At 45.5% G+C, this 27,353-nt stretch overlaps 2 protein-coding genes across 2 annotated transcripts in view; one reads left to right on the forward strand and one right to left on the reverse strand.

The window, feature by feature from the left end:
- Osbpl9 (oxysterol binding protein-like 9) overlaps positions 1–6,858 on the reverse strand; it is a gene marked incomplete in the record, with an annotated part of 147,682 nt that extends 140,824 nt beyond the window's left edge. Inside the window, 1 exon segment of the mRNA XM_005398602.2 lies at positions 6,710–6,858. Within this exon segment, the coding sequence (XP_005398659.2) occupies positions 6,710–6,820 (111 nt within the window).
- Positions 6,835–27,353, forward strand: part of LOC102027158 (calreticulin-like) — a 64,943-nt gene continuing 44,424 nt past the window's right edge. Inside the window, exons 1-2 of the mRNA XM_005398776.1 lie at positions 6,835–6,985; positions 10,774–10,839. Coding sequence (XP_005398833.1) covers positions 6,835–6,985; positions 10,774–10,839 — 217 coding nt within the window. The remainder of the gene's footprint in view (positions 6,986–10,773; positions 10,840–27,353) is intronic.

A 27,353-nucleotide genomic window follows, 5' to 3' on the forward strand; every position in this document is an offset into this window, starting at 1 on the left:
GGTCATTTATGATCTGGTAAAAAATTCAGAAGGTACAGTTTAATTCTTCTCCCCAAGAGTAATGGTGCTATCCACATAAAATGAGCTGAACAACTAGTTTCTAAGGAACAGAATAATGCAGAAGTGATGGGTTGAGACTAGCTCAAAAGCAACATCACATTTTCCTCCTTGATGTCACTTGGGTCACTCTCCCTGGGCAAGGCCAGCTGTCCTGCCATAACCCCATGGAATGGGTACCTGGTAAGGAACTGAGGCCTTGTGCTAGCTACCATGTGACAACCACCTTTCTCCCTTAATCTGTTCCTTTTAACTTCCTTATTATCATCCACCCAACTCAAACCAAAAACTTTCACATCAAACTTTTCTTCCCAGCCAGGCACGGTGGCACAAGGCTGTAATCTTAGCACTTGGAAGACTGAGGCAGGAGGACAGTTGTGAGTTTGAGACCAACCTGGGCTACAAAGTGAGCTCAAGATCAGCCTGAAATGCACTGCAAGACCCTGCCTCAAAAAGACAAAAGAAAAAAAAAAAAATGCAGCCCACCTGAACCTATTAATTTTAACATCCAAGAGACTGTCATAATATTATAGACAGCTAAATTAGGTAGAAATATCATAGGCAGTCAGACAGGGCTAGGCCCTGAAGAGTCAGTGTGGAAGATAGGAACACATTACAGCTGTGGGTGGAGGCACATTTGTTGAAGGCCAGGCCTCAAGATAACAATGGAATGACTATATCTACATACCTCTCCCAGAGCTAAACAATATATTACAATCAATATTCTAAATGGGCATCAATCACCCAGGTAGGGGACCAGGGCTTCCTGACTCATCTCTTCCCAATAAGGTCCTTGTTCTTTCCATGCACACTTGCTGTGTGACCTTCCTCCCCATGATATCAGCATTACCTCTGCAGCTATGTTTGTAATCTTATTCATTACAATTGTGTCCCATGTTGTACCCACCTCGTGATTTTGTATACACCTCCTGATTTTGCTCTATAAAACCTCCTCTGGAGAGTCTACAGCAACCCACTTTTCAGGTCCCCTCCTGTCTCTCTTAGAAGCTGTCTCTCCCTCAAAATTTCCTGCTCTTAACCTCTGCTGTACCTCAGAATTCATTCTTCAAGTTTGGGGAACATGAACTCGGGGTATGAGACGTCTCACAGGTTATAATATTTCCCTCTATCACCTGGTGGTCCTGTATCAATCACATGCCTCTTGATCACATCCCACCTATGAAATATTTTTGCTCAAAAGAAAATCTAATTAAGCTTCTAATTCATATTGTCAGTTTAAAGGAAGTACAGAGGACAGAGGAACACATATGAATATATTAGAAGGATGCCTCCAACCAAATTCAGAATGTGGAAAATTCCACCGAGCAAATGACCTGGTTTCTTAACTAAATGCCTAAGAAAAAAGAAGGGACAAATTGCCAGAAAAGAAGAGCTACAGAAAAAGGAGGGACTAAATGCAAAGCAAAAAGGAGGATGACACACTGAAAGATATGAATTGTATGAACAGATCTTGTTTGGAATCCTGACTTAAACCAAAACTCAATGAAAAAAACTAAACAGACTATTTGCTATTAATAAATTATCCTTTCTATTTAGCTGTAATAAAGGTATTTTGATAATATCTGTTAAAAGGGAAACCTTAGCCAAGCCCGGTGGCGCACACCTGTAAATCCTAGCGCTTGGGAGGTTGAGCCCACCTCCTCCTAGCGCAGGAGGATCATTGTGAGTTTGAGACCAGAATGGGCTACAACGTAAGCTCAAGGCCAGCCTGAACTGTACAGGGAGACCCTGCGTCAAAAAGACAAAAAAAAAAAAAAAAAAAAAGTGCTTACAACACTGAAATGGGTCTCCAGCATCCCAGGGGTAAAGTTCAAATGCCTTACCAGGGTTTTCCAAGAAAGCCTTTCATTATCTGCTCCACCCCAGCACCCCAGCTCCTCTCTCAATGCTCCCTAATTCCCAGCACAAGCTCCTCCAAAAACATGGATTCCCTTTGTCTCAAGCACTTCTCCCTTTCTGGTCACATGGCTAACCTCGCCACTCACCACTCAAGTCACAACAAACCTGCTTCTTCCAGGAGACTTTCCCCACCCCGCTAGGACTGAGTCTCACAGCCTGCCCGCAAACGCACAGGGCATCTCAGCTCCTCCTCGCTCTGCCCCGCACACGCTGTGTACTGTAAGAATATGGGCAAGTTCCATCTTATTTGGCTGTTTAATCCCACTTCCTAGCAAAATGCCTGGCACACAACAGGGACTCAGCAAATACTTGGTAAATCAACAAAAGACACCAAGTCTACTAATTTTACAACCTTCCACCTCCCCTCATAGGTATGCTTCCTCCATTTTCCTTACTTTCTCTTCTTTTCTGACCATGTTTCGCATGAACAGTTGTTTATTCACATGGTACTCCAACATTTATATCCTCAGCGCCCCTAGGTATCTCATTAAATAATAAAAATTCAATGGATCAATTTTGTGCTGTAACTGAAGAGATCTTTATCTCCGGGTCTGACCCAAGACTCCAGATATCTTCTGGGCTCCATCTATCATCTCCCAATTATACCTTTACATTAGAGCTGCTTAGAAATTCTCAAAACCTCTTAATGCACTTATATTCTCAGGGCTCACAAATTATGTTTACATTTTCCCATGGCCTGAAATGCCCTTTTTCTAAAATGTCTTTCTGGCCTTTTCTGGTAATGTACCCACAATGCCCTGTTCTTATTTTTTAACTCTTCTTATTTCTAATCGTACAATTTATCATGTTTGAAATTATGTTTAGATGTCTACTTTGCTAGACTGTGAGTTATTCATACAAAGAATTATCTCTTCACAGCATATACAGTATAATACCAATTACAGTCAGTCCTGAAAAAAGCTTGCTAAATAAACTATAGTATATTAACTTTCTAATACTTAGAAGCCACAGCCAGCCAGGCATGGTGGTGCATGCCTGTAATCCCAGCACTCAGGAAGCTGAGGCAGGAGGATCATTGTGAGTTTGAGACCAGCCTGGACTACAAAGTGAGCTCAAAACCAGCCTAAACTGCATACTAAGCCCTGTCACAAAACAAAAACAAAAACAAAACAAAAAAAAAGAGCCAGAGCTGAAGAGTGCCTAAATCCACTTTTCTAAAGCAGTAAGCTTCTCTGGTTTTGTTTAGCTCTTTTTCAAAAGCAAAGGAATTGGCTGGGCACGGTGGCACACACCTGTAATCCCAGCACTCGGGAGGCTGAGGCAGGGAGATCCTTGGGAGTTCAAGGCCATCCTCGGCTAAAAAGTGAGCTTAAGGCCAGCCTGAGCTGCATAGAGAGACCCTGTCTCAAAAGGACCATTAAAAAAAAAAGAGAAAAAAAAAAGGAATGGGCCAGAACAGCAGCCCAGTGTTGAGGACTTGGCAACTCCACTACTTCTAACCCAATCTTGAGATCATCTATCAAGTCTCAGTACAGGTGGACTCTAAAGCAAGAACAATGTAGTTTAGTTCCATTTTCAGGGATACCCTAGAGCAGATCAACAACCACAGAGCCAGATTAAAGACCAGGTGATTTTGAAAACAAGGAACAAAGTGACTTGCACCACTTACTGCCTTATTTAGAACAGTGTACAGCCCCTTCAGATATTCTTCCTAGAACACACAGCTCCAAGCTACTACACCATCAAAACTGCTCAAACGCAACCTTCAAACCTCCAGAAGTCTAATGGACTGAAACAATGCCCAAGTGAACAAAATTCACTGCCAATATTTAACTGTCTCCTCCTTTCCCTTTCAGGGAATACCTATCCTTTTCTCAACTTTACCTCCTCTAATTTGGACTTGGGTATCATTTTATTTTTACAAGATAGTACAATTTTTCTCTGCTGTTTCTCTGAAACCAAATACTTTGACACAGAAGAACTAGGCAAAACAAAGGGAAAAATTCTTCTAAACAGCTATTAGTGAGAAATATGATACCTCCTTCCTCTGGTAAGGATTATGTTTTATAGAATTAGTCTCAGAAGGAAGGATAAGTATTAAAGAGGAAAAAAAAGTACATACACTATACGCAAAGACTCTATTTAGTCAGCAAGACAAGCGGATATTTGGCCAAGCATTCAAAAACTAAAAGGACAAAGAAGCAGAAAAAAGACATGAAAGGAAGGAAAACAGGAAGAAAGAACATTCTGAGCGGGGCGTGGTGGCAAGCGCCTGTGACCTCAGCACCCAGGAGGTTGAGACAGCAGGACTGCTGTGAGTTCCAGGCCAGCCTGGGCTACACAGTAAATTCAAAGCCAGCCTGCATTACACAGCAAGACCCTGTCTCAAATAAACAAAACAAAACAAAACAAAACAAAGAAGAAATTCTGTTTAGATTAGGAGTTCCCAAAACCCAGGTTGGGACTCTCCATTATAGGCCTGGGTTCAGAATCACACAAACTCGTGATTTGTAACAGGTCCACTGTGAAACTCATAGAAATTAAACCGGGCATGGTGGTGCACACATGTAATCCCACCCTTCAGGGAGGCTGAGGCAGGATAATCACTTTGAATTTGAGACCAGCCTAGGTTACATAGTGAGTTCAAGGATAGTCTAAACTGCATAGTGAAGCCCTGTCTAGAAAGAAAAACAGAAAGAAAGAAAGTAAGAAAGAGTGCAGGAGAGAGAAGGAAGGAAGGAAGGAAGGAAGGAAGGAAGGAAGGAAAGAAGGAAGGAAAGAAGGACTCTGATTTGAACAGGTGGATAGGTTCCATGGGATTTTCTGATTATCACATCCACTAAAACTCAGTATTACTCTTCATTCATCTGAGTCATGAGATTTCATAACTCCTGAGTTTTCAGGATATGATGTTCAGCGGCCTCACTTCAGTGCCTACCTAGAGATAACTTTTAACAATATGTTTATGACTCATTAGGGTTTGCTTTTTCCCTTTAAAAATGATGGGGGTGCTGGGCGTAGTGGCACATGCCTATGGTCCCTGCACTCCAGAGGCTGAGGCAGGATTGCTGGAGCTTGAGGCCAGCCTGGGTTCCATAGTGAGTTCAAGGCCAGCCTGAACTGCAGAGCAAGACCCTGTCTCAAAAAAACGAAAAGATACGTGATGGTGAACACCTGTAATCCCAGCACTCTGAGAGACTGAGCCAGGAGGATTGAAAGTTGAAGCCCAGCCTGGACACTTAGCAAGACCCGTCTCAAATTAAAAAAAAAAAAAAAAAAAAAAGGCCTAGGGATATAGCTCAGTGCGAAGGCCCTGGGTTCAATGACCAACACACACACACACACACAAAGCCACACACAAACACAGAGAAAGGAAGTTGACAGTTGAAGGAAGATGAAAGTCATATTTTACTCTTGCGGGCTTAGTAACTTACAGCGTTTTCTCCCTCCTATCCTGAAAGTGAAGTTTAATGAAAAAAAGTCAAAAAATCAAGAACTTGGCATCCTGATTCCACCACCTACTGCTAGCTAGGTGATCTTGTGCTAATTACTTAAAAGCCTAGAGCTTCAGATTCCAACACTGTAAAACCGGTATATTACATGGGAATAGTGAATACCTATCCTTGCAGGCTTATCAAGAGGACAACGACTTCAGGAACCCACTAGACTAGAATGAAAGCTCCTGAGAAGTGAAACAATGTGTTCAACACTGCCGATTCTTGTTGGCATGGAAACGCACATACCAGGAGGCCAGTGATTTTTAATGAACGAACAATTTTGTGTCCCCATTCCCCAGCAACATGAACTCCTCTTCTATCAATGCATTTTTACTGTCTTCTATTCTTTTCTAAAGCCTGGACGACTTCTATTTTATCCTTTTAAGTGGTTTCCTCCCTCACATTGGTTATTATTAACTATTTACCATTCACAGAAAGTACCTTTGGAAGTAATTTCTCCCTCTAACACCACCCACCTTCCATCTCTAAAGCGATGCGGGTGGAGAAGGCAGTCAGAAAGGTAAGATGCATAGCAATTCGCGACTTGCCTGTGGTTCGCGTCGGCGACCGTGAAACCCTGAGCTCAGCCCTGCTCAGAATAAACTTTCGGGGAACACTGCACTGTGTACCTCTAAGCTAACGGCACAAAGCGCGCAGGAAACCCTCGACTCTCAGAAGTTAAGGCGTCGGTTACGCTCGCCTCCCGCTGAAAGAGGGGTGAAGCCCTCGAATAAGACACCTGACCGGGACACTCGGGAGGGATTTCGGACGCCCCGGTTTTACCCTAGGGTCACCTCTGGACCTCTCCAGGCTCGTCTAGCCACTATCCAAGGAAGCAGAGCGCTTCGATCCTCCGAGGGGAATAAAGGGGTGCGGTCGTCCGCGGGGCCTGAGGGGACAGTATAAGTTCAAGAATACGCGGGGAGACCGCCTTCACCGCTCGGACTGCAGCCTCTAAACCACGACGCTAAGCAGCCGTACCCACTCACATCCACGCCGGACCCCAGCACAGCCTTAACACCAGACCCCAGGAAGAAACCAGGCTCGCCCCTCAGCGATAAATCAGACAACCGGTGCCCGCTCACTGGCCGCGTCCGCATCTCCTTCACCGTCATTGGCTCTCAACGCACAAGACCCTCCCCGCCGGGGAACCTCGCGTACGGCGGCGCCCCCCGCCTAGCAACCGTACCCCGGGCGCCCAGAAGCCCGGGCCCCACCTCCCCCAGGGAACGCGGCTCCCGAGGCGCTCTGAGCTTTGTCCTCCGAGGACTCACCGTGTAGTAGGACAGCAGCCCTGCGTTGTAGTCCAGCACGAACCAACGGTACTGCCAGCCCTTCATCACGTTAGTCCATTTGCTCAGCGGCCCTTCCATGATGGACGCCATCTTGGGAGCCGCCAATGACAACAAACGGCCTGACGTCACTCGCCTATAAAGCGTTCAGCATGCGGGGGGCGGGGCCTCCGAGGTTGGGGCGGGGCCAGCGTCCGCCGCTGTGCGCGCAGGGGAGAGCCACGCCCCCTGCGAGCAAGGTTTCTCTGGACGCCCATTGTGTGCAAGGCTCCGTGCTTTAACAGCATGAATACGGCTGTTAAGATTATTTATTAACACAAGCAATTTTCCAGGCTTCACACCGAATATTAATTTATGCATTTGTTGTACAAATATATTCATTTAATAAACACTTTCTAGACTGAGAATACGCCAGAACCTTCCTGGAGGGTGGGGAAAGGCAGGAACAGACAATAAAATGATTGGCCAATGATATAGTCACTATTGATAGTGTATTAAAAACTGGCCAGCCGGGTGTGGTGGCACACGCCTGTAATCCCACCACTCGGGAGGCTGAGGCAGGAGGATCGTTGCACGCTGGAGACCAGCCTGGGCTACACAGTGCGCTCAAGTCCAGCCTGAACTGCATAGCGAGACCTTGTCTCAAAAAGACCAAAAAAAACTAAAAAATAAAAAAATGTAAAAATATACATACGAAGTTTTAAAATGGACTAGGTATGCAGTAGGCTATTCTGTCTAGATTTTGTCAATACACTGTAATGTTTGTACAACAAAATGGCCGATGGATGCATTCTTCAGAAAGTACCCCTGTTGTATTTTTGTTTTGTTTTGTTTTTCTCTGGTACCGGGAACCGAACTCACGACCTTGCGCTTGCCAGGCAAGCGCTTTTGCCGCTGAGCTAAATCCCCAGCCTCTAGTATCCCTATTGTAAAAGGATGCATATGCCTGTGTTTGAATCCCTGCATCCACCACTAGTGGCCTAAAGCAAGTTTTCTAACTTCTATGTGTCTCAGTTTCTCCTCAGAGTCCCATTTTATAATGTGAATAGCAATAGTAATTGCCTTCAAATGTTGTTGTGAGGGTTAAAGAGCTTAGAAGCTTGACTGGTAGACAGGAGGTACTGAATAACCAGGGCCACGCAACATGCATGCGACTGAGTATAACACAGCTGTTCTCTTCCCTTTCGGATACATGTTTTCTCGTTAAGCCCATAGTTTATGGAGTGTTTATCTTTGCCAGGAGGTTACACACTTTATCACTCATAACCATCAGTAGTCCTCTGAGTGAAGAGAACTCGGATTTGAAGAAAGTAGCTCATTTGCCCTGATACCTAGTAATGCTCTTTGGTGAGTAGCTGAGCTCCTACAAATACGTCTCCATTTCATCGTGACACATGGCCTCCCCAAAACGCATTTCTCACAGAAACTGATATTCCAGAAACTAATCAGCAGAAACCCTTGTGTTCCTAACAGTGTCTTTTGGAGTAACAAATGTGTGGGGATTTTTTTTTTTTGTACCGAGAGTTAAATTCAGGACCTTGCACTTGCCAGGCAGGCACTGTGTCCCCAAGCTAGATCCCCGGCCTGTATGTGGAACTTGAGACATCATGATTCAGATGAAAAGACTTGTGTAGTATTAATTACTACTCCACCATCCTTTAAGAGTAAGAACCAGGTCATACTCATCTTTGCAGCTCTAGGAACTAGCCTCACACACAGAAGCTACTTCACAATTTTTGTTTGATCGGAAATGTGTTCCACTGAACTGACCTACGAACTTCAAGGATTGTGCTAAGCACATCATCCGCATTTTCTCTTATAATCCCCACCACAATCATTCAAGGTTGATATTATTATACCCATTTGACAGATGACGTCACGGTGGTATGGCTACTGAGTGGTTTGTCCAAGATCACACAAGAGCAAAACCAAAATTAGATCCTAGGTCTTGGCCAGGAGTATAGCTCAGTGGCACAGCACCTGCCTGGCAAACACAAGATTCCTGTTACCAGAAAAAACAAAAGAATCTAGGTCTTGCCTTTCCCCCAGATTCATTTCCCCCAAGCTGCAAGTTAGAGTTTCATTGTCTATGGGTAAATAAAAGTTTTGGACATGATACAAACTGCACCATCAACTTCTAAATAAGTTTTAACCTTCAACAGGGTCACCAGGCATCGGAGAGCTCTCCTTAGCTTCAAATGTCAAAACGCAGGTGATGAGGAAGAGCCAGGAGAGAGGCCGTTCTTGATCACAAGCCCGTGTCAATTCCACAGCACTCTGTCTGCGCACTCTGTCTGCATGCTACCCAAAGTGTCAAACCTCTTCCTGTGGCTCATCAGCTAAAATTAAACACGGGGGAGACACAAGGGCTCGCAGTCCTACATTCCTCGGGGACTGGGCCTGCCTACCACAAAGAGGCAGCTGACACACAGTGGAAAAAACTTAGATTCACAGATAGCGTTAACCATTAAACATCATAAACTCATCAAGAACAGGAATTGGGATGAATTCATCCTGCTACTTAGCAAATCAATAAATGTTGAGCTAAAGATGTGAGGAGGGGGTGCTGGCAATACAATGCCACAGTATTCACAATCTGCAACTGAGACGCGCCCGCAGCCCAAGACATGATTTTTAGATGATCATCCTGCAGAAAAGCAAGGACGAAACGGGAGAGGGGCAAGATTGGAGACAAGAAGACAAAGGGACTTTTTAAAACACCAAGCAAGCAAGAGAAAGAACCTAAGTTTGAACAATGACAGCAAAGATTGAGGATGGAAATGATACTTTGCTGTATATTTATTCAGAAACATTCTAGAGATAAGATTGGAAAACTCAGTAAGTAATGGAATTAAATGAGGACAGCAGAAAATCAGAGATAATACCAAGGTTTCTCCATTGTGTAACTTAACTTTAAGTAGCCAAGTTGTTGTTGTTTGATTTTTTTTTTAGGAAGTACCCAAAATGCTTGTGTTTCTCAATATGAAGTTTCCTTCCTTCACTCACAGCTGTTTAGAAATTGCAAATTGTGAATTGTGTTTTTGTTTTGTTTTGGTTTTTGCGGTGGATTGAACCCAGGGAGCACTGAGCTACATCCCCAGCCCTTTTTGTTTTTAGACAGGGTCTCACTGCAATCCTCCTGCCTTGGCCTCCTGAGTATTTCTAGCAAAACCTATTCCCAATTCTTCCACAGTCAGAAGTGTAGGTGCAGACGACTTCATAATGAGTTCTGTTGTTGCTGGTTTGCTGCCTTCTCTTCCTAAACTTCCTACCAACTGCTTTTTGTTATTGCTGTCATTGTTATGTTTCTTAATTGGCATTTGTTGGCCATCAAATAAAGCAACATTTCCAGAATGCTGCCTTCATAAAGGAAAACATAGAAACCCACAACTCTCCTTTGCTGGATGTAGAGGAAACAGATCATGCTTACATTTAGAAGAAGCTAAATATGACAAACAGCAAGCCCTAGGCTGAGAAAATAGCACAGTGGTAGAGTGCTTGTCTGGCATGCGTGAGGCTCTGTGTTTGATCCCCAGTACTGTAAATTAAAAAAACAAAAACAGGAAGTCCTGTTTATTTCCCCACCCATTGCTTTAGCTAGAGAGGAAGAAAGTGAAGCATCATGTATATGACAAAGTGGCTGTGGTTTTGAGGCAACAGGGAGCTAAGAAAGAGGAAATATTATAGGAAATCTAGGCTGTAAGCATTCTAAGGCAAGAAAAGATGAATGAACCCATTTTGCCTTTTAATCTTCCCTTGGAGACTCAGATCTTAGCTACCCTGGGCTTTCAACATTTCATAAACATCCTCCTCCCTCAGGTGAAATTGCCCCTTCGTTTCTTTGTACCCCATCTGTCAGATATAGACGTGCTCTTTATATCTATTCTCCCTGCCGGGGCCTCAGGCATGCTAGGCGAGCCCTCAGCCATTGAACTACTGCCGCAACCCCTGGATGTGTATGTTTTACATGAGCAATTCTGTCTGCCCTGAGCAGGACGGATACCATGCCTATGTCAGAAGGACCAGAGTACGTGAGAGATCCTGAGACCTGGAAGAAAGCAGCAACATAAGGAATGGGAAGAAGAACAGAAATATTAAGAAGTTAGAGAAAGGTAAGAATCAGGTAAGCCAGGTGAGGTGGCGCACGCCTGTAATCCCAGCACTTGGGAGGCTGACACAAGAGGATCGTTTCGAGTTCGAGGCCAGTCTGGGCTACAAAGTGAGCTCAAGGCCAGCCTGAACTGCATAGTAAGACCCTGTCTCAAAAAGACAAAAAAAAAGACCAAAAAAGACCAGAAAAAGACAAAAAAAAGAAAGTCATTAACAGATAGCTGTAGCTAACATAGCAGGGGTAGGTCCTACTGGATAATGAACTTTAAAGTGATGAAATGGGAAAGAAAAAAAGTGAGTCTTGTGAGATGAATGGATCTCAAAGAAATGATGCTCAGCAAAGTGTAAAAATCCTTTAGTAGCACTGGTCTATCTAGCTGTGAGACTTTTTATTTTAATCCCAGCAATTTCTCAGTGACCTGCTTATAGGAATATAAGAGGTACACAATTGGAATTACTTAAGGTTACCAGGATTTATAGAGTAGATGTGGCAAAAAAAATCGGGGAAAGAGGAGACAAAAGCATTGGTTGAGCCAGGCCTGGTGGCACATGCCTGTAATCCTAGGACTCGAAAGGCTGAGGCAGGAGGATCGCCATGAGTTCGAGGCCAGCCTGGGCTATGTAGTAAATTCAAGGCCCCCCTAAACTACATAGTGAAACCCTGTCTAGAAAAGAAGAAAGGAAAAGAAAAGAAAAGAAAGGAAAGGAAAGGAAAAAAAAAGAAAGAAAAGAAAAGAAAAGAAGCCGGGCCTGGTGGCTCACGCCTGTAATCCCAGCACTCGGGAGGCTGAGGCAGGAGGATCATTGTGAGTTCGAGACCAACCTGAGCTACAAAGTAAACTCAAGGCCAGCCTGAACTGCACAGTGAGACCCTGTCTGAAAAAAAAAAAAAAAAAAAGAAATGAAAAGAAAAGTATTGGTTGATGTGATGGATCACAAGATCTAAACAGGTTGCAGAAAAGGAAGCCGGAGTAGGAGAAAGGAGCTAAGAGACTGGACTGAATTTCCTGTGAATTAAAGAGGATTTATGGGAAGCGAGGAGGTTGTAACCAGAGAAAGGAAAGTTTCAGATTCTGTGTAGGAGTGGGGATAGGAAGGAGAGCTGTGGCACTGGGCCCGTCACCTCAGTAAATGAGATTCTCAAATGACAAAAGTAGAATCCGGTGTGATTCACAAAAAGATGTCTGAGATATAGTAATGAATGAACAAATTATGACTTATTTCATAAAATTATGACATAAAATGTAAAATTGAGTACATATTAATAGGTATGAAAACTATGTATATAGCCAGGCACAGGCACATACCTGGAATTGCAGCACTGAGGGGAGGCTGAGGCAGGAGGATCATAAGTTCAAGTCCTGCCTGGGCAGCTTAGACAAATTCTTTTTTTTTAATTTTTTTTTAAAGGCTGGGGATCTAGTCTAGTGCAAAGGCTTTGAGTTTATCTCCAATACAGAAAGAAAAAAAAATGTCTCCTAAGTAGGTTTTCCCATTTAATCTAAAGTTTTTTTCTAACTCAGTTTATTGTATCTGTAAATGTTGTCATTCCCACCTGCATATAGCTTGTTTTTCTTATTTATGTTGCTAGACTCTGAGAGCAGGGCTTTTATATTATGCTTATTTATAATTTATGATTAAGTGAAATATATATATTTGAAAATGGCACTGGGCATGGTGGTGCACTCCTGTAATCCCAGCACTCAGCAGGCTGAGGCAGGAGGATCATTGTGAGTTTGAGACCAGCCTGGTCTACAAAGTGAGCTCAAGGCCAGCCTGAACAGCATAGCAAGATCCTATCTCAAAAACACACACACAAAAAAAGAAAATGGCTTGCAAACTGCAAAGTGTTTTGTTATTATTTACTTTCTTTCATCCGCATGCTTTGAGCACTCACTGTCTCACTGTGTGCCAGTCATTTGTGAGCTTTTTTTTTTTTTTTTTTTTTTTTTGTCTTTTTGAGACAGTCTCACTATGTAGTTCAGGCTGGTCTTGAACTCACTTTGTGGCCCAGGCTGGCCTCGAACCACGAGCCATTAAAGACACAGAAAGAAGCAACATTTGTTCTCTGGCTCAAGAGTTTCAATTATAGCTCAGTGTGGTAGTGCACACTTTTATTCCCAGCACTCCAAGCACTCAACTCAGGAAGCTGAGACAGGAGGGTCTCCACAAATTCGCAGCCAGTCTGGGCTACATAGTGAGTTCAAGGGAAGCCTGCACTACAGAGTGAGATCCTGTCTCAAGAAAAAGAATATCACCTGCACAAAACTGCCCCGAGGATGAAAAAAGATGATAAATGCAAAGGAGCCAGCGTTGTGCTTCTACATAACTGGTGTCCAGCACAAATGCATTGCATTTCTTCCCTTCTTTCTAAGGAAGGTAGGAAAAGTTCCCAAAGGAAGTAATATCTGAGCTGAGCTTACAAGCATGAACCCTTTGCTTTTCTAGAGAGGAAAAACTAACACTTGTAGAGGAGCTGCTAGGAATAGGCACTCTCTCTGGGGTTACCTGAGGGTGAAGAAAGAGACACAAACAGAGCAGTATATTCAAAGACACAACCGGGAAATGCATCTTCTTCCGGATGTGCCAGGGCAAGGGCAGGAAGCGGGAGATGAAGCCGAGACAGAGAACTGAGCAGAACTGGATACTCATTTGGAATGTTCTTCTTTCCTTTGCTGGCTAATTATTGGAGTTTAAATTTCCACCTTGCCCTGCAAAACTACAGGCACATGGTCTTCATACAAGGGTTTCAACCTTAAGTGGAAGCCTATCAATTACAGCTCTAACCCCTATCTAATTCCCAGGACTGCACAGGGATTCCCCAAACATGGACCTTTGTGCATAATTTATACACTCACTGTGAAGCTTTGTAATTAAATCTGCAGAGGATTTGGAGATACATGGCAATGCTGGTATAACTCCCTGCATGTGTAAATACATCGTATTGAAGTGTAAAATGGATGGTTTTGAGAACACCAGCCGCAAAATAAAGCTGGATCGCGCTATTGATGCTTCCTATCCGTAAACTCGGATTGGTGCTTTCCTATACATAAGCTAAAGATAGATCCTGTTATTGATGCAGTCAAGTAGGATGGATGAACTGAACAAATAAAAAATTTAAAAGCATGCGAAGTGATTGACCTGGACAATCCTCCCTGAGATGAATTCCTGTTACGTTCAGGGTCTGTACCATGTACTCTGACTTTCTAATACCTGTGATGCACATCCTGACCTGTTCCATAGGAGATCAGGTGAAATAAATCTGACATTTATCAAGCATGTACTGCATCCTGGTACTCTGTAGCTAGTTGCACGTTCATCTTATTGAGTGTTTATTCTACGCCAAGTGCTCTAGGCGTGCACTAGAGCACTGGGGAAACAAATCAGACTTGGTTTCTTCCATCATGCAGCTTTGGAGGGCCTCAAGTAATCCTTACGACAACAGTTCAAAACAGAAATTTGAAAGAGAGGGAAATGAGAGCTAGGAAATACCAGTAGTTAACCCCAAAGATGATTCACACGTTAGCATAATTGGCACAGTGCTAAGGGCCCACAGTACTTAATTTCGGCTCATGTTAACACCAGAAGAAGTGAGTATACTATATGATAATGAATACAGCCTGCATTATATTGGTCTTTACACCAAAGCAGTTATCTTTAAGGAGGAAGAGGGTCATGAGGGCAAAAAAATACCTGGAGCCTACAAAGTTATAGTACAGCCCTGGTTAACCCAAAATCACACTGATGGTGAGGGGTAGCACAAGGTCAGGCAGGCCCTGTCAGCCGAACAGCCCCTCTGATTAAATGCATCTAGAAGATGGAAACTATGCCCTTATTTCCCTCCCAGTACCTGATTCATAGGGATGTCCCAATAAATTATATTTCACTGAGTCCCCCAGACTGCCTGATACAATGACACCAGGGTTTGGACATATATGTCCCTTACTTAAAGTCCACAGTGATGGTATTAAGACGGGGAGCCTTTGAGAGGTTCAGGCAGCAACAGGGGTAGGATTGCTGCCCTTATAAATGAAGCACAGAAAGTGGCCTGGTCCTTTTGTTCTTATCTGCCACGTGAGGACAGAGCATCCTTCCATCTGCGCCTCCTTCTGCCACATGAAGTTGAAGCAAGAAGCCGCCATCTTGGAAACAGAGAGCAGCTCTCATCAGGCACCGAATCTGCTGGTGCCATGGCCTTAGAGTTACCAGCCACACAAGCTCTGTGAGTTCAAGGCCGGCCAGGGCTACATAGTGAATTCAAGGGGCTGGGAATTTAGCTCAGCAGCAAAGCGCCTGCCTGGCAAGCGCAAGGTCGTGAGTTCAGTTCCTGGTACCGGAAGAAAAACAAAAACAAAGCAAAACAAACAACATAGTGAATTCAAGGCCGGTTTTGCTACATAGCAAAAACGCTGTTTCAAAAAAAAAAAAAAATTACTCAGTGTAGTAGACATATTGTTATAGCAGCATAAAGACAAGTAAACAATTAAAGGTATATTCTTCTGGATTAAAGACAACTATAGATGCTGCCAGTATCACATGGATCTTTCCCATATGGAAACACACCTGAAAATGAAGTTCACACATTCTATTGATTCATAGGAGTTTTGGATTAAAAGACCAAAACAGACATCTTTGCTTACAAACATACTTGTCATTTGTTCTCTGACAAATCTTGATCCCAGCATAATCTCCTAAAAATAAGTGTAATTACATATATAATACAATTTGAAAATTCCCACAATCCACCTAACATTTACTATGCTAGGAAATGAAGATATAAAAACAAAGAAGGCACAGTGGGCACTGCCCTTGAGAGGCAAATGGTCAACTTTATCGTGCCAGAGAAAACAGCAGAGTCTGTGGGAATGTTACCAAAGTGGTCTGGGCGCGTCCAGCTTATCAGAGTCGAAATATAACTCAGTTTCTTACAAAACCTAAATGTTCACTCTGAGAGTGGTTCTTAAAGAGAGCATTATTAATACACATTATGGGGGCTGGGGATTTAGCTCAGTGGCACAGCACCTACGGGCAAGCACGAGGTTGTGAGTTCAATTCCCAGTACCGGAAAAAAAAAAAAAAACAAACCAAAAAAAAAAACATACACATTATGGAACCCTCCTTGCAAACCTGAGCCGAACAACAGCTCTGAACCCCACTAGTCTTACAGATCTCAGCTAGAGTCCAGTGTTGTACACACACACCACACACATGCACAAGCACACACCAACGGACATTTGGTAACGTCTGGAGACATTTTTAGCTGTCACAGCTGTTGGGGAGAGGGCTATTGGCATCCCTTGAGTAAAAGCCAGGGATGCTGCTAAATATCCTATATGCAGAAGTTCCCCAAATCTATCCCCATCCCAAGGAAGAATTACCTGCCTAAAATGGCAATAGCACAGAGATTGAAAAACACTAGCCTAGAGGAACCAAATCCAAACTCCTCCAGCAGTCACTCAAGGTCCGGGCCACGTTGGCCCTGCTCCATCTTTTCACTTTATCTCCCTCTCCCTTGTTCTCTGCATCCTGCATCTGCCCAGGGACCTTACATTCCCGCTCTATCAGCCGATCACACAATTTCAACACAGTGATTAAGCGCTTGGACTCTGGAGTCACACAGAACTGGCTAGGTCTCTAGGCTTTTCTACTTGTCACTTGTGTGGCCTTGAACAAATTACCACCATCTCAAGACCAAATTTCTTCTTTTCTAAATGGGGATAGGAATAGTCAGGACTGTGTGAGTTAATGGGGATAGGAATAGTCAGGACTGTGTGAGTTAATGCAAGTAAAGTATAGTGAAACCCTGTCTCAAAAAGGTAGGTGATTAGCGCAAGCCTGGCTCTCCCCATAGGAGATACCTCTCTGCCAATGGGTGAAAAATTCTCAAGAGACTACATCTCACTGTTCTTGGCCCTCTTAGGGCACTAAGCTTAGGCTCCTTTGGTCCTAATTAATTACCTCAAGGTGAACCCTTCCCACTGGTTTCAGAATTCCTGGAGAGCAAGGATTGAGTCCTGTGTGTCTTTGCCTCCCTATCACTTGGCTTAGCACCCTGCATATAGTAGGTGATTAGCAACCTGTTGTGGTGTCACACACCTATAATCCCTGCACTTGGGGGAAGCTGAAGCAGGAGGATCATTTCGAGTTTGAGGCCAGCCTGGGCTACAAAGTGAGTTCAAGCCTGGCCTGAACTGTATAGTGAAACCCTGTCTCAAAAAGACAGAAAAAAAAAAAAAAAGGTAGGTGATTAGCGCAAGCCTGGCTCTCCCCATAGGAGATACCTCTCTGCCAATGGGTGAAAAATTCTCAAGAGACTAAAGAAAGTTCTTTCTTTTGCAGTCAGTTGTGGTTTCCTTTGCTTCTTCTACCTTCTCTGCTTGCAGTTTAGGGCTGGGGTTCTCCAGAGCTGGCTATTGTCATGATTCTTGGTCAGTCTTTCCTTTCAAAAAGATCTCATCTAGCTACGTGGCCTAAAGTACTTTTTTTTTGTCTTTTTGACTTTTTTTTTTTTTAAAGTACTGGGAATCGAACTTAGGACCTTGTGCTTGCCAGGCAGGTGCTTGTGCCGCTGAGCTATACCCCCAGCTTTTTTGTCTTTTTGAGACAGGGTCTCACTGTGCAGTTCACGCTGGCCTTGAACTCACTTTGTAGCCCCGGCTGGCCTTGAGCTCACAATGATCCTACTGCCTCAGCCTCCCAAGGGCTGGGATTATAGGTGTGTGCCCCCACCCCATGCCCGGCCTACTTTTCTTTTCTTTTTTTTTTTTTAAGGTGGGATCTTCCTATGTAGGCCAGGCTGGTCCTGAACTTACTACGTAGCTCAGACTGGCCTCAAACTGGTGACCTGCCTCAGCCTCTCAAGCGCTGGGATTTTAGGCATGTACCAAGACACTCAGCTCTAAAATCTTTATATTCCTCCATATTTATATTTGTTTTTAAGACCTCTTCTGAGATGTCTATATCTATCTATCTATCTATCTATCTATCTATCTATCTATCTCCCTAATGGTGGGGATTGAACCCAGGGCCTCATGCATGCTAAACAAGTGCTCTCCCACTGAGGTACAGCCCCAAGCCCCAGATTCATATATTTAAACTTTCTCTTGGACATTCCCAGTTTAGCACGCTGAAATCAAAGTGATCTTGTTAAAATATAACTCTGATGATGTCATTCCCTTCAAGGGCTTTCCACTGTACCAGTTATAAATGCTTCCCATGGTCTACAGGCTTGTGTGAGGTGTTGATTTGACCCTTTCTCCAACTGACATTGTCCTCTTTGCTCAGTCGGCTCAAGCCCCACTGGCCATCTTCCTGATGTTCAGATAGACCAACACGTTCCTCCTTTTAGAGTCTTTGGGTCTGAGGCTGCCTTTGCTTGGAATACCTGGCTTCTTATTCAGATCTCAACCAAAACGTCACCTCGAAGAGGACTTCCCTGGCCGCATCCCTCTCCCAGCCTTTCCTCTCTGTTTCACTTTGCAGAGGCATGCCATCGTCTGATACCTCTTTCCTTTATTTCTTTTTTTTTTTTTTCCGGTACCAGGAATCGAACTCACAACCTTGCGCTTGCCGGGCAGGTGCTGTGCTGCTGAGCTAAATCCCCGGCCCTCAACCTCTTTCCTTTATGACTTCTTATCTCCCCCATAGAAAGCAAGCTGTGTGGGAACAGAAGACTCCTTAGTCCTGTCCTCCAGTGTGTCTTCAGTACCCAGCCCAGTGCCTGGCACATAGTAGGAGCTCAGCAAGTAACTATTGAATAGATGATTCAAGTGTGTCTTAGTTACTTCTCTCTTTACTGAAACAAAATACACGACACCCAAAGTTAAGGGAGGAAAAGTTTATTTCAGCTCACAGTTTGTAGAGGCTTCAGTCCATAGTCAGCTGGCTCCAAGGCAGGCTGGTGTGGCAGAGGGGCGTCACGGAGGAGAAACAGTCCATGGCAGGCAGAAGGCAGCCAGCAGCAAAGTAGCAGCAGCAGCCAAGCCTGCCTTTACATTTTACCCAGGTACCCGCCCTCTGGGAGGTGCCACTCACACCCAGGGTGGGGCACCCCTAAGCCCAGCATCATGCACCTTAGAGCCAGCCACCTCCAAAGAACCCCACCCATGACCGCATGAGGCTTTCAGGGGACATCTAGATAGAAACCATAACAAAGTGAAATGTAAGTGAAGTGAAGGACTTGGAATGAGAAGGCCTAAATTCCAGCCCCTCTCCATCTTGACATTAGTGACCTTGGCAAGTCACTTATCTTTCTGAGCCTCAGTCTGCTCATCTGTAAGGTGGGCATAACAGCACCCTCCTTGCACACTGGTGCAAAGATTAAATGATATAATGCACACTAAGTGTCTGGTGCTGTGCTTAATACACATCACAGTGATCAACAAATGGCACTTTCACCCTTTTTACTCTTTCTTTTGGTACTGAGAATCAAACTCAGGACCTTGTGCTTTTCCCCCTCTTTGAACTTTCCTTCCCTCACAACAGGGGTGTAGTGGATTGATAACTGGTGGTCAGCTTATAACCTCCCACTGAACTGAGTAAGCATGGTGCTGGGTATAGGAGGCCCACCTGAGGCTTGTGGCCAGCAGCCTAAGAGGCAGACCTGGAGAAAAAGAAAAAAGGCTTTTGGGAACTAAAGAGGCTGTTGGGAGCTGAGAAAGGTTGTTGGGACCTGGTAGAAGCTGTAAGGAGCTGTTGGTTGTTTTGGAGGAGCTTGTCATGCTGGCTTTCCTGATGAACTTGGCTGTTTTTATCCTCCAAGGAGCTTGGGACCTCATTGGCACTGAGAATGGCTTTGGTTCACTTTGGGGGAGCTCTGGTCCTCACTTTGAGCATCGCTTCCTGGCTCCGGAGGGGAAGATGGTGCACTGCCAGTCTCCGGGAGAAGCTTGCTGCGTTGGCTTCCCTGACAGGAACTCAGCCATCTTGATCATCAGAGGCGCTTGGGACCTCACTGTTGCTGAGGATGGCTGTGGTACCTTTCGGGGGAGATCTGGTTCTTCTGAGCGTCACTTCCTGGCTCCAGTGTAGATCTCTCAGCCTGCTAGCACAGATCCTTCATCCTGCTGGCAGAGACTTCCTAAATTCCACCACTGAGCTTTGGACCTTCCCAGCGCAGATCCATGAAACAGGCCTGCAGGAGACATTTTTGTGGGCTCTGGGCCTCCAGCTGGACTCATGGGAGGCATTGTTACGAGCTATAGGTCTTCAACTGGACTCATGCAGGACATTTCCGTGGGATCCAGGCTCTCAGCTGGATTCCTTGGTCTTAGTGTGTGGACAGATTTCCTGCATTCTCTTGTATATGATCCTATGGGTGACTATTATAATCTTATAAAACATGTGTCCTGTATATTATTGTCTTCCCTTGCAAAATAAGCCCCAAACCAGCACAAGGGGAAATGACAGGATGGCACAGCACGGGTTTCTATAGAAATGATAGTAACTTACAGCTCTTTCCCTTCTCTGGCCTCTGCACAGCATAGTCCCTTTGCTCCTCTTTCTCCCTTCCCTCATTTCTTCCGCCCTGCCAACCTCAGGATCCTCGCACTCAGGAAGCCATCGCTGAGATTCCATCCTGGAATCGGTCTGCTTCTGGGGTCTGGGCGTTCCTGTTAACATGAACAGACATCACAGCTTTGGGTGGATGGGAGGAAGCGGCGGGACTGAGAAGTGTTGGAAGGAATCTATCAGAGTCCTTTGAAACTGCCTGCACGGAACTGAGCTGGCGCCTGGGACCCCAGGGGCAGCCTCAGCTGGCCCTGCCAACGGCCCCACCCCCTAGGGGCCCTGCGCTGTCTCTCCCTCAACTACATTAGCTCCTTGGACACTCTCAGAGCGTGGTTCCCAACCATTGGCTGCAGTCCCCACCCAGGCCACGAATGGGAGGCAGCCAGGTGCGGGGCGCAGGTAATCTCAGCCCCCGCCCCAGGGTGAGAGGAAAGGCGGCATCGGGGGCAGCAGCACAGAGTACCTGGCCCGGTAAGCAGCTTGCCTGAGCTGGGCGAGATGAACTGGCTGCAGCTGCTGTCGCTGCTTCTGGGGACCTATGCCTTGGGGGCGCAGGTGCAGCGCCGGGTCTACCTGCGTGAGGAGTTCGAGGATGGGGGTAAGCAGTCCTGCAGGCAAGGGAGGAGGGGCGGGAGACCAGGCCCTCCTCCTCCCAACCACCTGGCCCAATGGTCGGGCTTACTTTTCCCTGTAGAAGCCCATTGAGAGCCAAAAGAACCTCAGTTCAAATCCCTGTTCGATTCTTCCTAGCTATGCGACCCTAGCTCATCGCATCTGCGTTTTGATGTTCTTCTCTATGAAATGAGGACAATATGGAGCTTGCTGGCCAGGCGAGGTGGTGCATGCCTGTAATCCCAGCACTTGGGAGGCTGAGGCAGGAGGATCGCTGCAAGTTCGAGACCAGCTTGGGCTACAAAGTAAGCTCAAGGCCAGCCTAAACTGCATAGTGAGACCCTGCCTCAAAGAGACAAAAATAAATAAATAAATAAATCTGTGGACCACAGACATTGAACTCAGAACAATTCTGCAAGCTCCATTTTTTTCATTTTTTTGTCCTTTTGAGACAGAGTCTTGCTATGCAGTTCCGGCTGGCCTTGAGCTCACTTTGTAGCCCACGCTGGTCTTGAACCTGCAAGGATTCTCCCTTCTGCCTCAGCCTTCTGAGTGCTGGGATTACAGGCGTGTGCCACCACACCCGATATTAGTCCATAGTTGATGTGCAATAAATGCTTGTGGTGCATGTGTATCCCTTCATCCTGAAAACAAATGCTGCAGGCCAGTGTTAACTGTGACGGTGAGATTTTCTGTGTTTCATGAGCTATCAGAGCCCAGAAGGTCTTGGAGTTCACCTTGTTCAACCTCTTCCCTGGAATGTCTGAGGAATAGCAGAGAATTGTGGAAAGGCTTAATTACTTAAAGACAGATGATCAGCCAGGGATATAGCTCAGTGACACAAGCACCTGCCTGGCAACTGCAAGGTCCTGGGTTTGATCCCTGGTACCAAAAAAAAAAAAAAAAAAAAAAAAAAGAGATGTTCAAGGATACCAGTTCAGCCTATAAAAATATATTTTTCCTATATGTGTGTGTAAATGTGTAAGTGTGTAAAATCTGGTTAATTCTTTGACAGTACAGTAAATAAGACACTTGCCTAGGAATCACAATTTTTTGGATTTGAATCTGTACTCTAATTTGAAAGCCTGAAACTGAACATGGTAATGCACACCTATAATCTCAGCACTCAGGAGGCTGAGGCAGGAGGATCACTGCAAATTCGAGTCCAGCCTGGGCTACAAAGTGAGCTCAAAGCCAGCCTGAACTACATAGTGAGACCCAGTCTCCAAAAACAATACTTGGGTTTTATCTTTCTCCTGAAGCTTCTTCTTTTGAATGGTGTCTTGCTCTGTAGTTCAGGCTGGCCTTGAGCACGCTATGTGCCTAGGCCTTGAACTAGTGTCAATCCTCCTGCCTCAGCCTCCAGTTCTCGGATTACATGCATGCGCCACCATGCTGGCTCCAAGCACAATTTTGAAGAGTGATTAAGAGTTTAATTTAGCAGATGCGCAGGGGTGGGGAGAAGGGAATTGCTGTCCAGAAGAACAGCACGTCCAAGGGCTCAGAGATGTGATAGATGCCCGGGGGAGCGGCATTTTGGGAGAACTGGAAAGTGAGGGGGCAGTAGAACAATTGAGGCTGGACAGCAGGCAGGGTGGGATCAAGGGAGCCAAGGGGACTTGGTTCTTTGCAGAAAGCAGTGGGGACCTAGTGAAGATGGTGAGTGAGGAGAGCCGGTTCTGACCGGGGTCTCAGAAAGAGCCATCCGCGGGCACATAGGGGGCAGATGGTGAAGCTGCAGGAGTTGAGGCGGGGGCAGGAGAATCATCTCAGGGGCTGGACCAGGGCAGCAGTGACTGGAGTACAGGGGAGGGGGGCCAACAGGTGAGGTGTTTGGGTGTTAGATGGGGTGCAAGGAACCCCTTTGCTTCATTGACTGATTGCGGGAGACCTTCCCACGAGGCACAGCCCCTTCCAAGCACAAGCTGGGGGCCCCATTCCCATCCTTTGCAGTTTGCTGTGCGAGACTAAAGCTCTGACTGCCAGCCCCTGCCCAGGCCCGCCTCCCTGCCCAGCATGGCTTTTACTCCCACCGTAATTCCTCCTGCTGAGACAAAAGAACATGCACAGACCTGCCGTGGCTTCCCCACGGACTGAGCTCCACCTGTCCAACACGGCAGGCGCGAGATGCCCGAGGGCATTAGTGATGCTCCTAAATGCCTCAGAGATGCTCCTTGGAATCAGCAAAAGAGTGGCTTCAGGTCCCAAGACAACTGATCAGGCCGAAATCATGAAAGAGGGGCTGCCGATATAGCTCAGCGGCATCAGCGCCTGCCTGGCAAGCACAAGGTCCTGAGTTCGATTACCGGTACCTACCTCCTGCCCCCCAAAAAAGAAGTACAAAATCAGGAAAGAAACAGAGCCACACAGCATGTAGAGGAGAGGCACCTCTGCACAGCACCACCTCCTCCAGGAAGCCTGGCCTGGGCGCCCTCGGGGACCGCAGCCCCCGTGCCATTGCTGTGTCCACCCTACTCACGCTGTGCTTTTCTGTCTCTCTGAGGCTCCTTGTGTTTGTAGCATCGAGGTCAATAGCTACTACAGGTGCCTGGTGAAGAAAGGACTGTTGAATCACTTGGTAGTGGGACTGAATTTTCATACACATGTGTGTGCATGCGTGCCAAAAAACCACAAAAACCCTCAGGAGCAGTGTGTGCAAGAGATTTTCCTGCAGCATGACTGCCAAGGCTGAGTGCCCATCCTAAGTGCATCCACATGCTGAAAGGGAAGCAGTTAGAGGTGCGTGCTGAGTGTTGGCTGGTGGGGTCCCAGGGTTCTCTCAGCCCAGAAGACCCAGAGAGCCAACACTGTGACAGTCCTCAGAACTTGGAAGATTGAGATACCCACTTGTTCTGAATTATACAAACTCATAGGAGATGGATATGGAAACAAGATGCCCATAAGAATATGAGTATCTCAGACTTAACATGTTGAAAACCAGACTTGTTCTCTCTCCCCTGGTCTTTTCTGTCTTAGGAAATGGCCCAACCCTTTACCTGGTTGTTTAGATCAAAATCTAAGAGTTGACTTTGATTCCTTAATTTTCTTCTTTTCCTTCCTCCGATCCATCAGAAATTCTGGTTGATTCTACCTTCAAAACACTATGTATTTGCAACACGCTATGTTTCATGTCCCATATCTCTGCCCACCCCAGTCCAAGCCACTATCGTCTCTCATGTGGACTATTGCGTTTATTTGAATGGCCTCTCTGCTTTGACGTCTTCTTCCCCCAATCTCTTCTGATATAAATTTCTTTTGTTTTCTTTCTTTTTTTTTTTTTGTCTTTTTGAGGCAGGGTCTTGCTGTGCAGTTCAGGCTGGCCTTGAACTCACTTTGTAGCCCAGGCAGGTCTCAAACTTGTAACAATCCTCCTGCCTGAGCTTCTCAAGTGCTGGGATTACAAGTATGCACCACCACACCTGGCCTGATATAAATTACAGACTGATCCTTTTAAAGTGTAATGATCCTTTTGGAGGTTAAAAACCTCCACTGTCATCCAGGTGTGGTGGTGCATACCTGTAATTCCAGCACTTCGGAGGCTGAGGCAGGAGGATCTTTGTGAGTTCGAGGCCAGCCTGGGCTACAAAGTGAGCTCAAGGCCAGCCTGAACGGCATAACTGCATATCAAGACCCTGTCTAACAAAACTAAACAAAATGAAACAAAACAAAACAAAACTCCACTGTCTTCCTATTAGATATAAAATAAAATTCATCCTTCCTACTACAATCTATAAAATCCTATGTGATCTGTGCCCTGTTTACCTCTACTCTTTTTTTTTTTTTTTTTTTTTCTGGTGGTGCTGGAGATCAAACCCAGGGCCTTAAAAAAAAAAGAACCCAGGGTCTTGTGCATGCAAGGCAAGAACTCTACCACTAAGCCACATCCCCAGCCCTGCCTCTACTTTTGTCTCTTGCTTGTTGATTACATTCTGGTCACAGTGGTTTTCTGTTTTTCAGATGCTGTCAGCTCAGTTCCATCTCAGGGCCTTTGCACTTGCTGTGACTCCTGCCTAGAAACTTCTTTTAGATCTTCATATCTTTTAGATGCTTCTTCTCATCATTAAGGTTTCTGCTTGTCTATCTTCTGTAAAAGGGCTTTTCTTATTTACCCTATCAAAAATTATTCCTTTATATGTGATTACATTCTATCCTTTCATGTGACTTAATTTCTTATCAACTTTTTGAGATCTAATTTATATGTAGTGTATCATTCATTGGATTAATGTATGCACCTATGTGATCACCATAACAAATGTATAGAACATCTCCGTATTTCAAAACAGCTTCTCTGTGAACTTTTCCATGCTTACTTTTTAAAGGTACTTTTCCCTATATGACAAATTTCTTGTTTGTATGTCTAATAGCTCTCCTCTCCTCTCCCCTCCCCTCCCCTCCCAACCACTACCTCTTTCTCTCCGTCTCTCCCTCTCTCTCTCTCTCCATCCCCTTCTCATCATAGAATAGCTTCCTGAATAGCTTACAACAGCCCTCTGCTGTGCTCTCTACTACACTGGCAGTGCCTAGTTCTTGTTGAATGAATGAATGAACTTCCCTGGGAATTGACTCAGAGATCAGAATGCTGTTCCCAGCCACAGCAAACTCTTTCTTCAGTCAGGCAACCCAGGAAACCAAATCCAGTGAGAGGGAACATAACCCTGCTGAACGACTCATGTATGCCCACGGATGTTTTTCTTTATACATTGCTGTGCGACTCTCTCAGCAGCTGCATAAGGAAGAGGCCGTTCTGTCTCTTTCAGTGATGCAGAAACTGAGGTTTGGAGAGGTTGGATGGTTTTCCCCAAAGTTAAGCATTTGGGGTCAAAAGCAGTTAGGAATGGCCGGGCGTGGTGGTGCACACCTGTAATCCCAGTACTCGGGAGGCTGAGGCAGGAGGATCATTGCAAGTTCGAGGCCAGCCTGGGCTACAAAGTGAGCTCAAGGCCAGCCTGAACTGCACACAAGACCCTGTCTCAAAAAGACAAAAAAAAAAAAAAAAGCAGTTAGGAGGCCAAGTGAGGCGTGACCCAGGTAGCATCCTTTGCACTTCAGTGCTAGGAAGTGCATTCAATGACTCAGTGGAGAGGTGGGCTGGAAAGCTACTTTAGGAAGCCAGACAGGAGAACTGCAAGTTTGAGGTCAACCTGGGGAATTTATTGAGACCATGTCTCAAAAAAAAAAAAAAAAAAAAAAAAAAGAGAGCCAAGGATATAGCTCAGTGGTACAAGCGCCTGCCTGGCAAGTACAAGGTCCTGAGTTCGATTCCTGATACCAGAAAAAAAAAAAAGGCTGGGGATGTAGCATGGTGATCTGTGGGTTCAATCTCCAGTATAAATAAATAAATAAATAAATAAATAAATAAATAAATAAATAAATAGTCTGGGTAGAGCTGGGTGTGGCGGTGCACACCTGTAATCCCAGCACTCAGGAGGCTGAGGCAGGAGGCTCACTGACTTTGAGGCTAGCCTAGACTGTAGCATGAGACTTTGTCTCCAAAAAAAGGAGAAAGGAAGGACTGTAAGAGGTAGACAGGATAAAGCCCTTTGGCCGAAAGGAAGTGGGGAGGGGGCTGACAAAGAACAGTTATGTTTCTAGTAACAGAGTGAGAACTGGTGGAGAGGGACATTGGTCAGGGAGGAGCTCAGCGAGTTTGAGATTTCACCGCGGTTTGCGGTAGGTGACAGGGCCCAGGACAGGAGTGTGGGAAGCAGACGGCTAACCCGGAGTGGCACGGAGGTCACCGGGGACGGGAAGATGGAGAGGCCGGGGGACCGCGGGTTGTCCTGCGCCTGAGGGAAGAGGAAGGCTGGGAGCGAGCGCTGTGTTCAGTGGGGGCGGAAGTGACTGCCACTGGCGCTCAGAACCGGGAAGGTGAAGCACGCGTGAGCGCCCGGCGGTGCCGCACGTACCGTGCCCTAGGCCTTGAGGGCCTGCAAGCTGCCGGGCAGCCGCCCTAGCTCCGGACCCAGAGCCCAGTGGATGGAGAGGAGGCACTGTGAGACTACAGCTCCCATCCTGACCTGGCAGCCGGGCCCTGTTGGTGGGACTGAGCTGTCCTGGGCAGTAACCCTCAGCTGTGCCTACATTTGCCTAGGCAGTGTCCCTCTACACATCGTGTTTTCCTCCGGGGAAGTAATCGGAAATGTGAGCGGGTTCCAACACTCCACGCATATAATTATAAATAATGTAAGCATTATTCATATTTGGAAACGTTTAGAGACAAACGCAGGTGCCCAACAGTAAGAGCCCACCTAAATAAAATATGACATATTCGTGGACTGTTTGGGAAATTTTAAAAAATTTTAAATTTTTTGGAAAAAAGAATTTCCAAACAAGATAATAGAAAGGTAACAATGGTTAATACATTGCATATTTTTATCTTTAAATTAGTTACTCA

This window comes from Chinchilla lanigera, unplaced genomic scaffold, assembly GCF_000276665.1.
Source record: "Chinchilla lanigera isolate Chin_1 unplaced genomic scaffold, ChiLan1.0 scaffold00063, whole genome shotgun sequence".
NCBI lineage: Eukaryota > Metazoa > Chordata > Mammalia > Rodentia > Chinchillidae > Chinchilla > Chinchilla lanigera.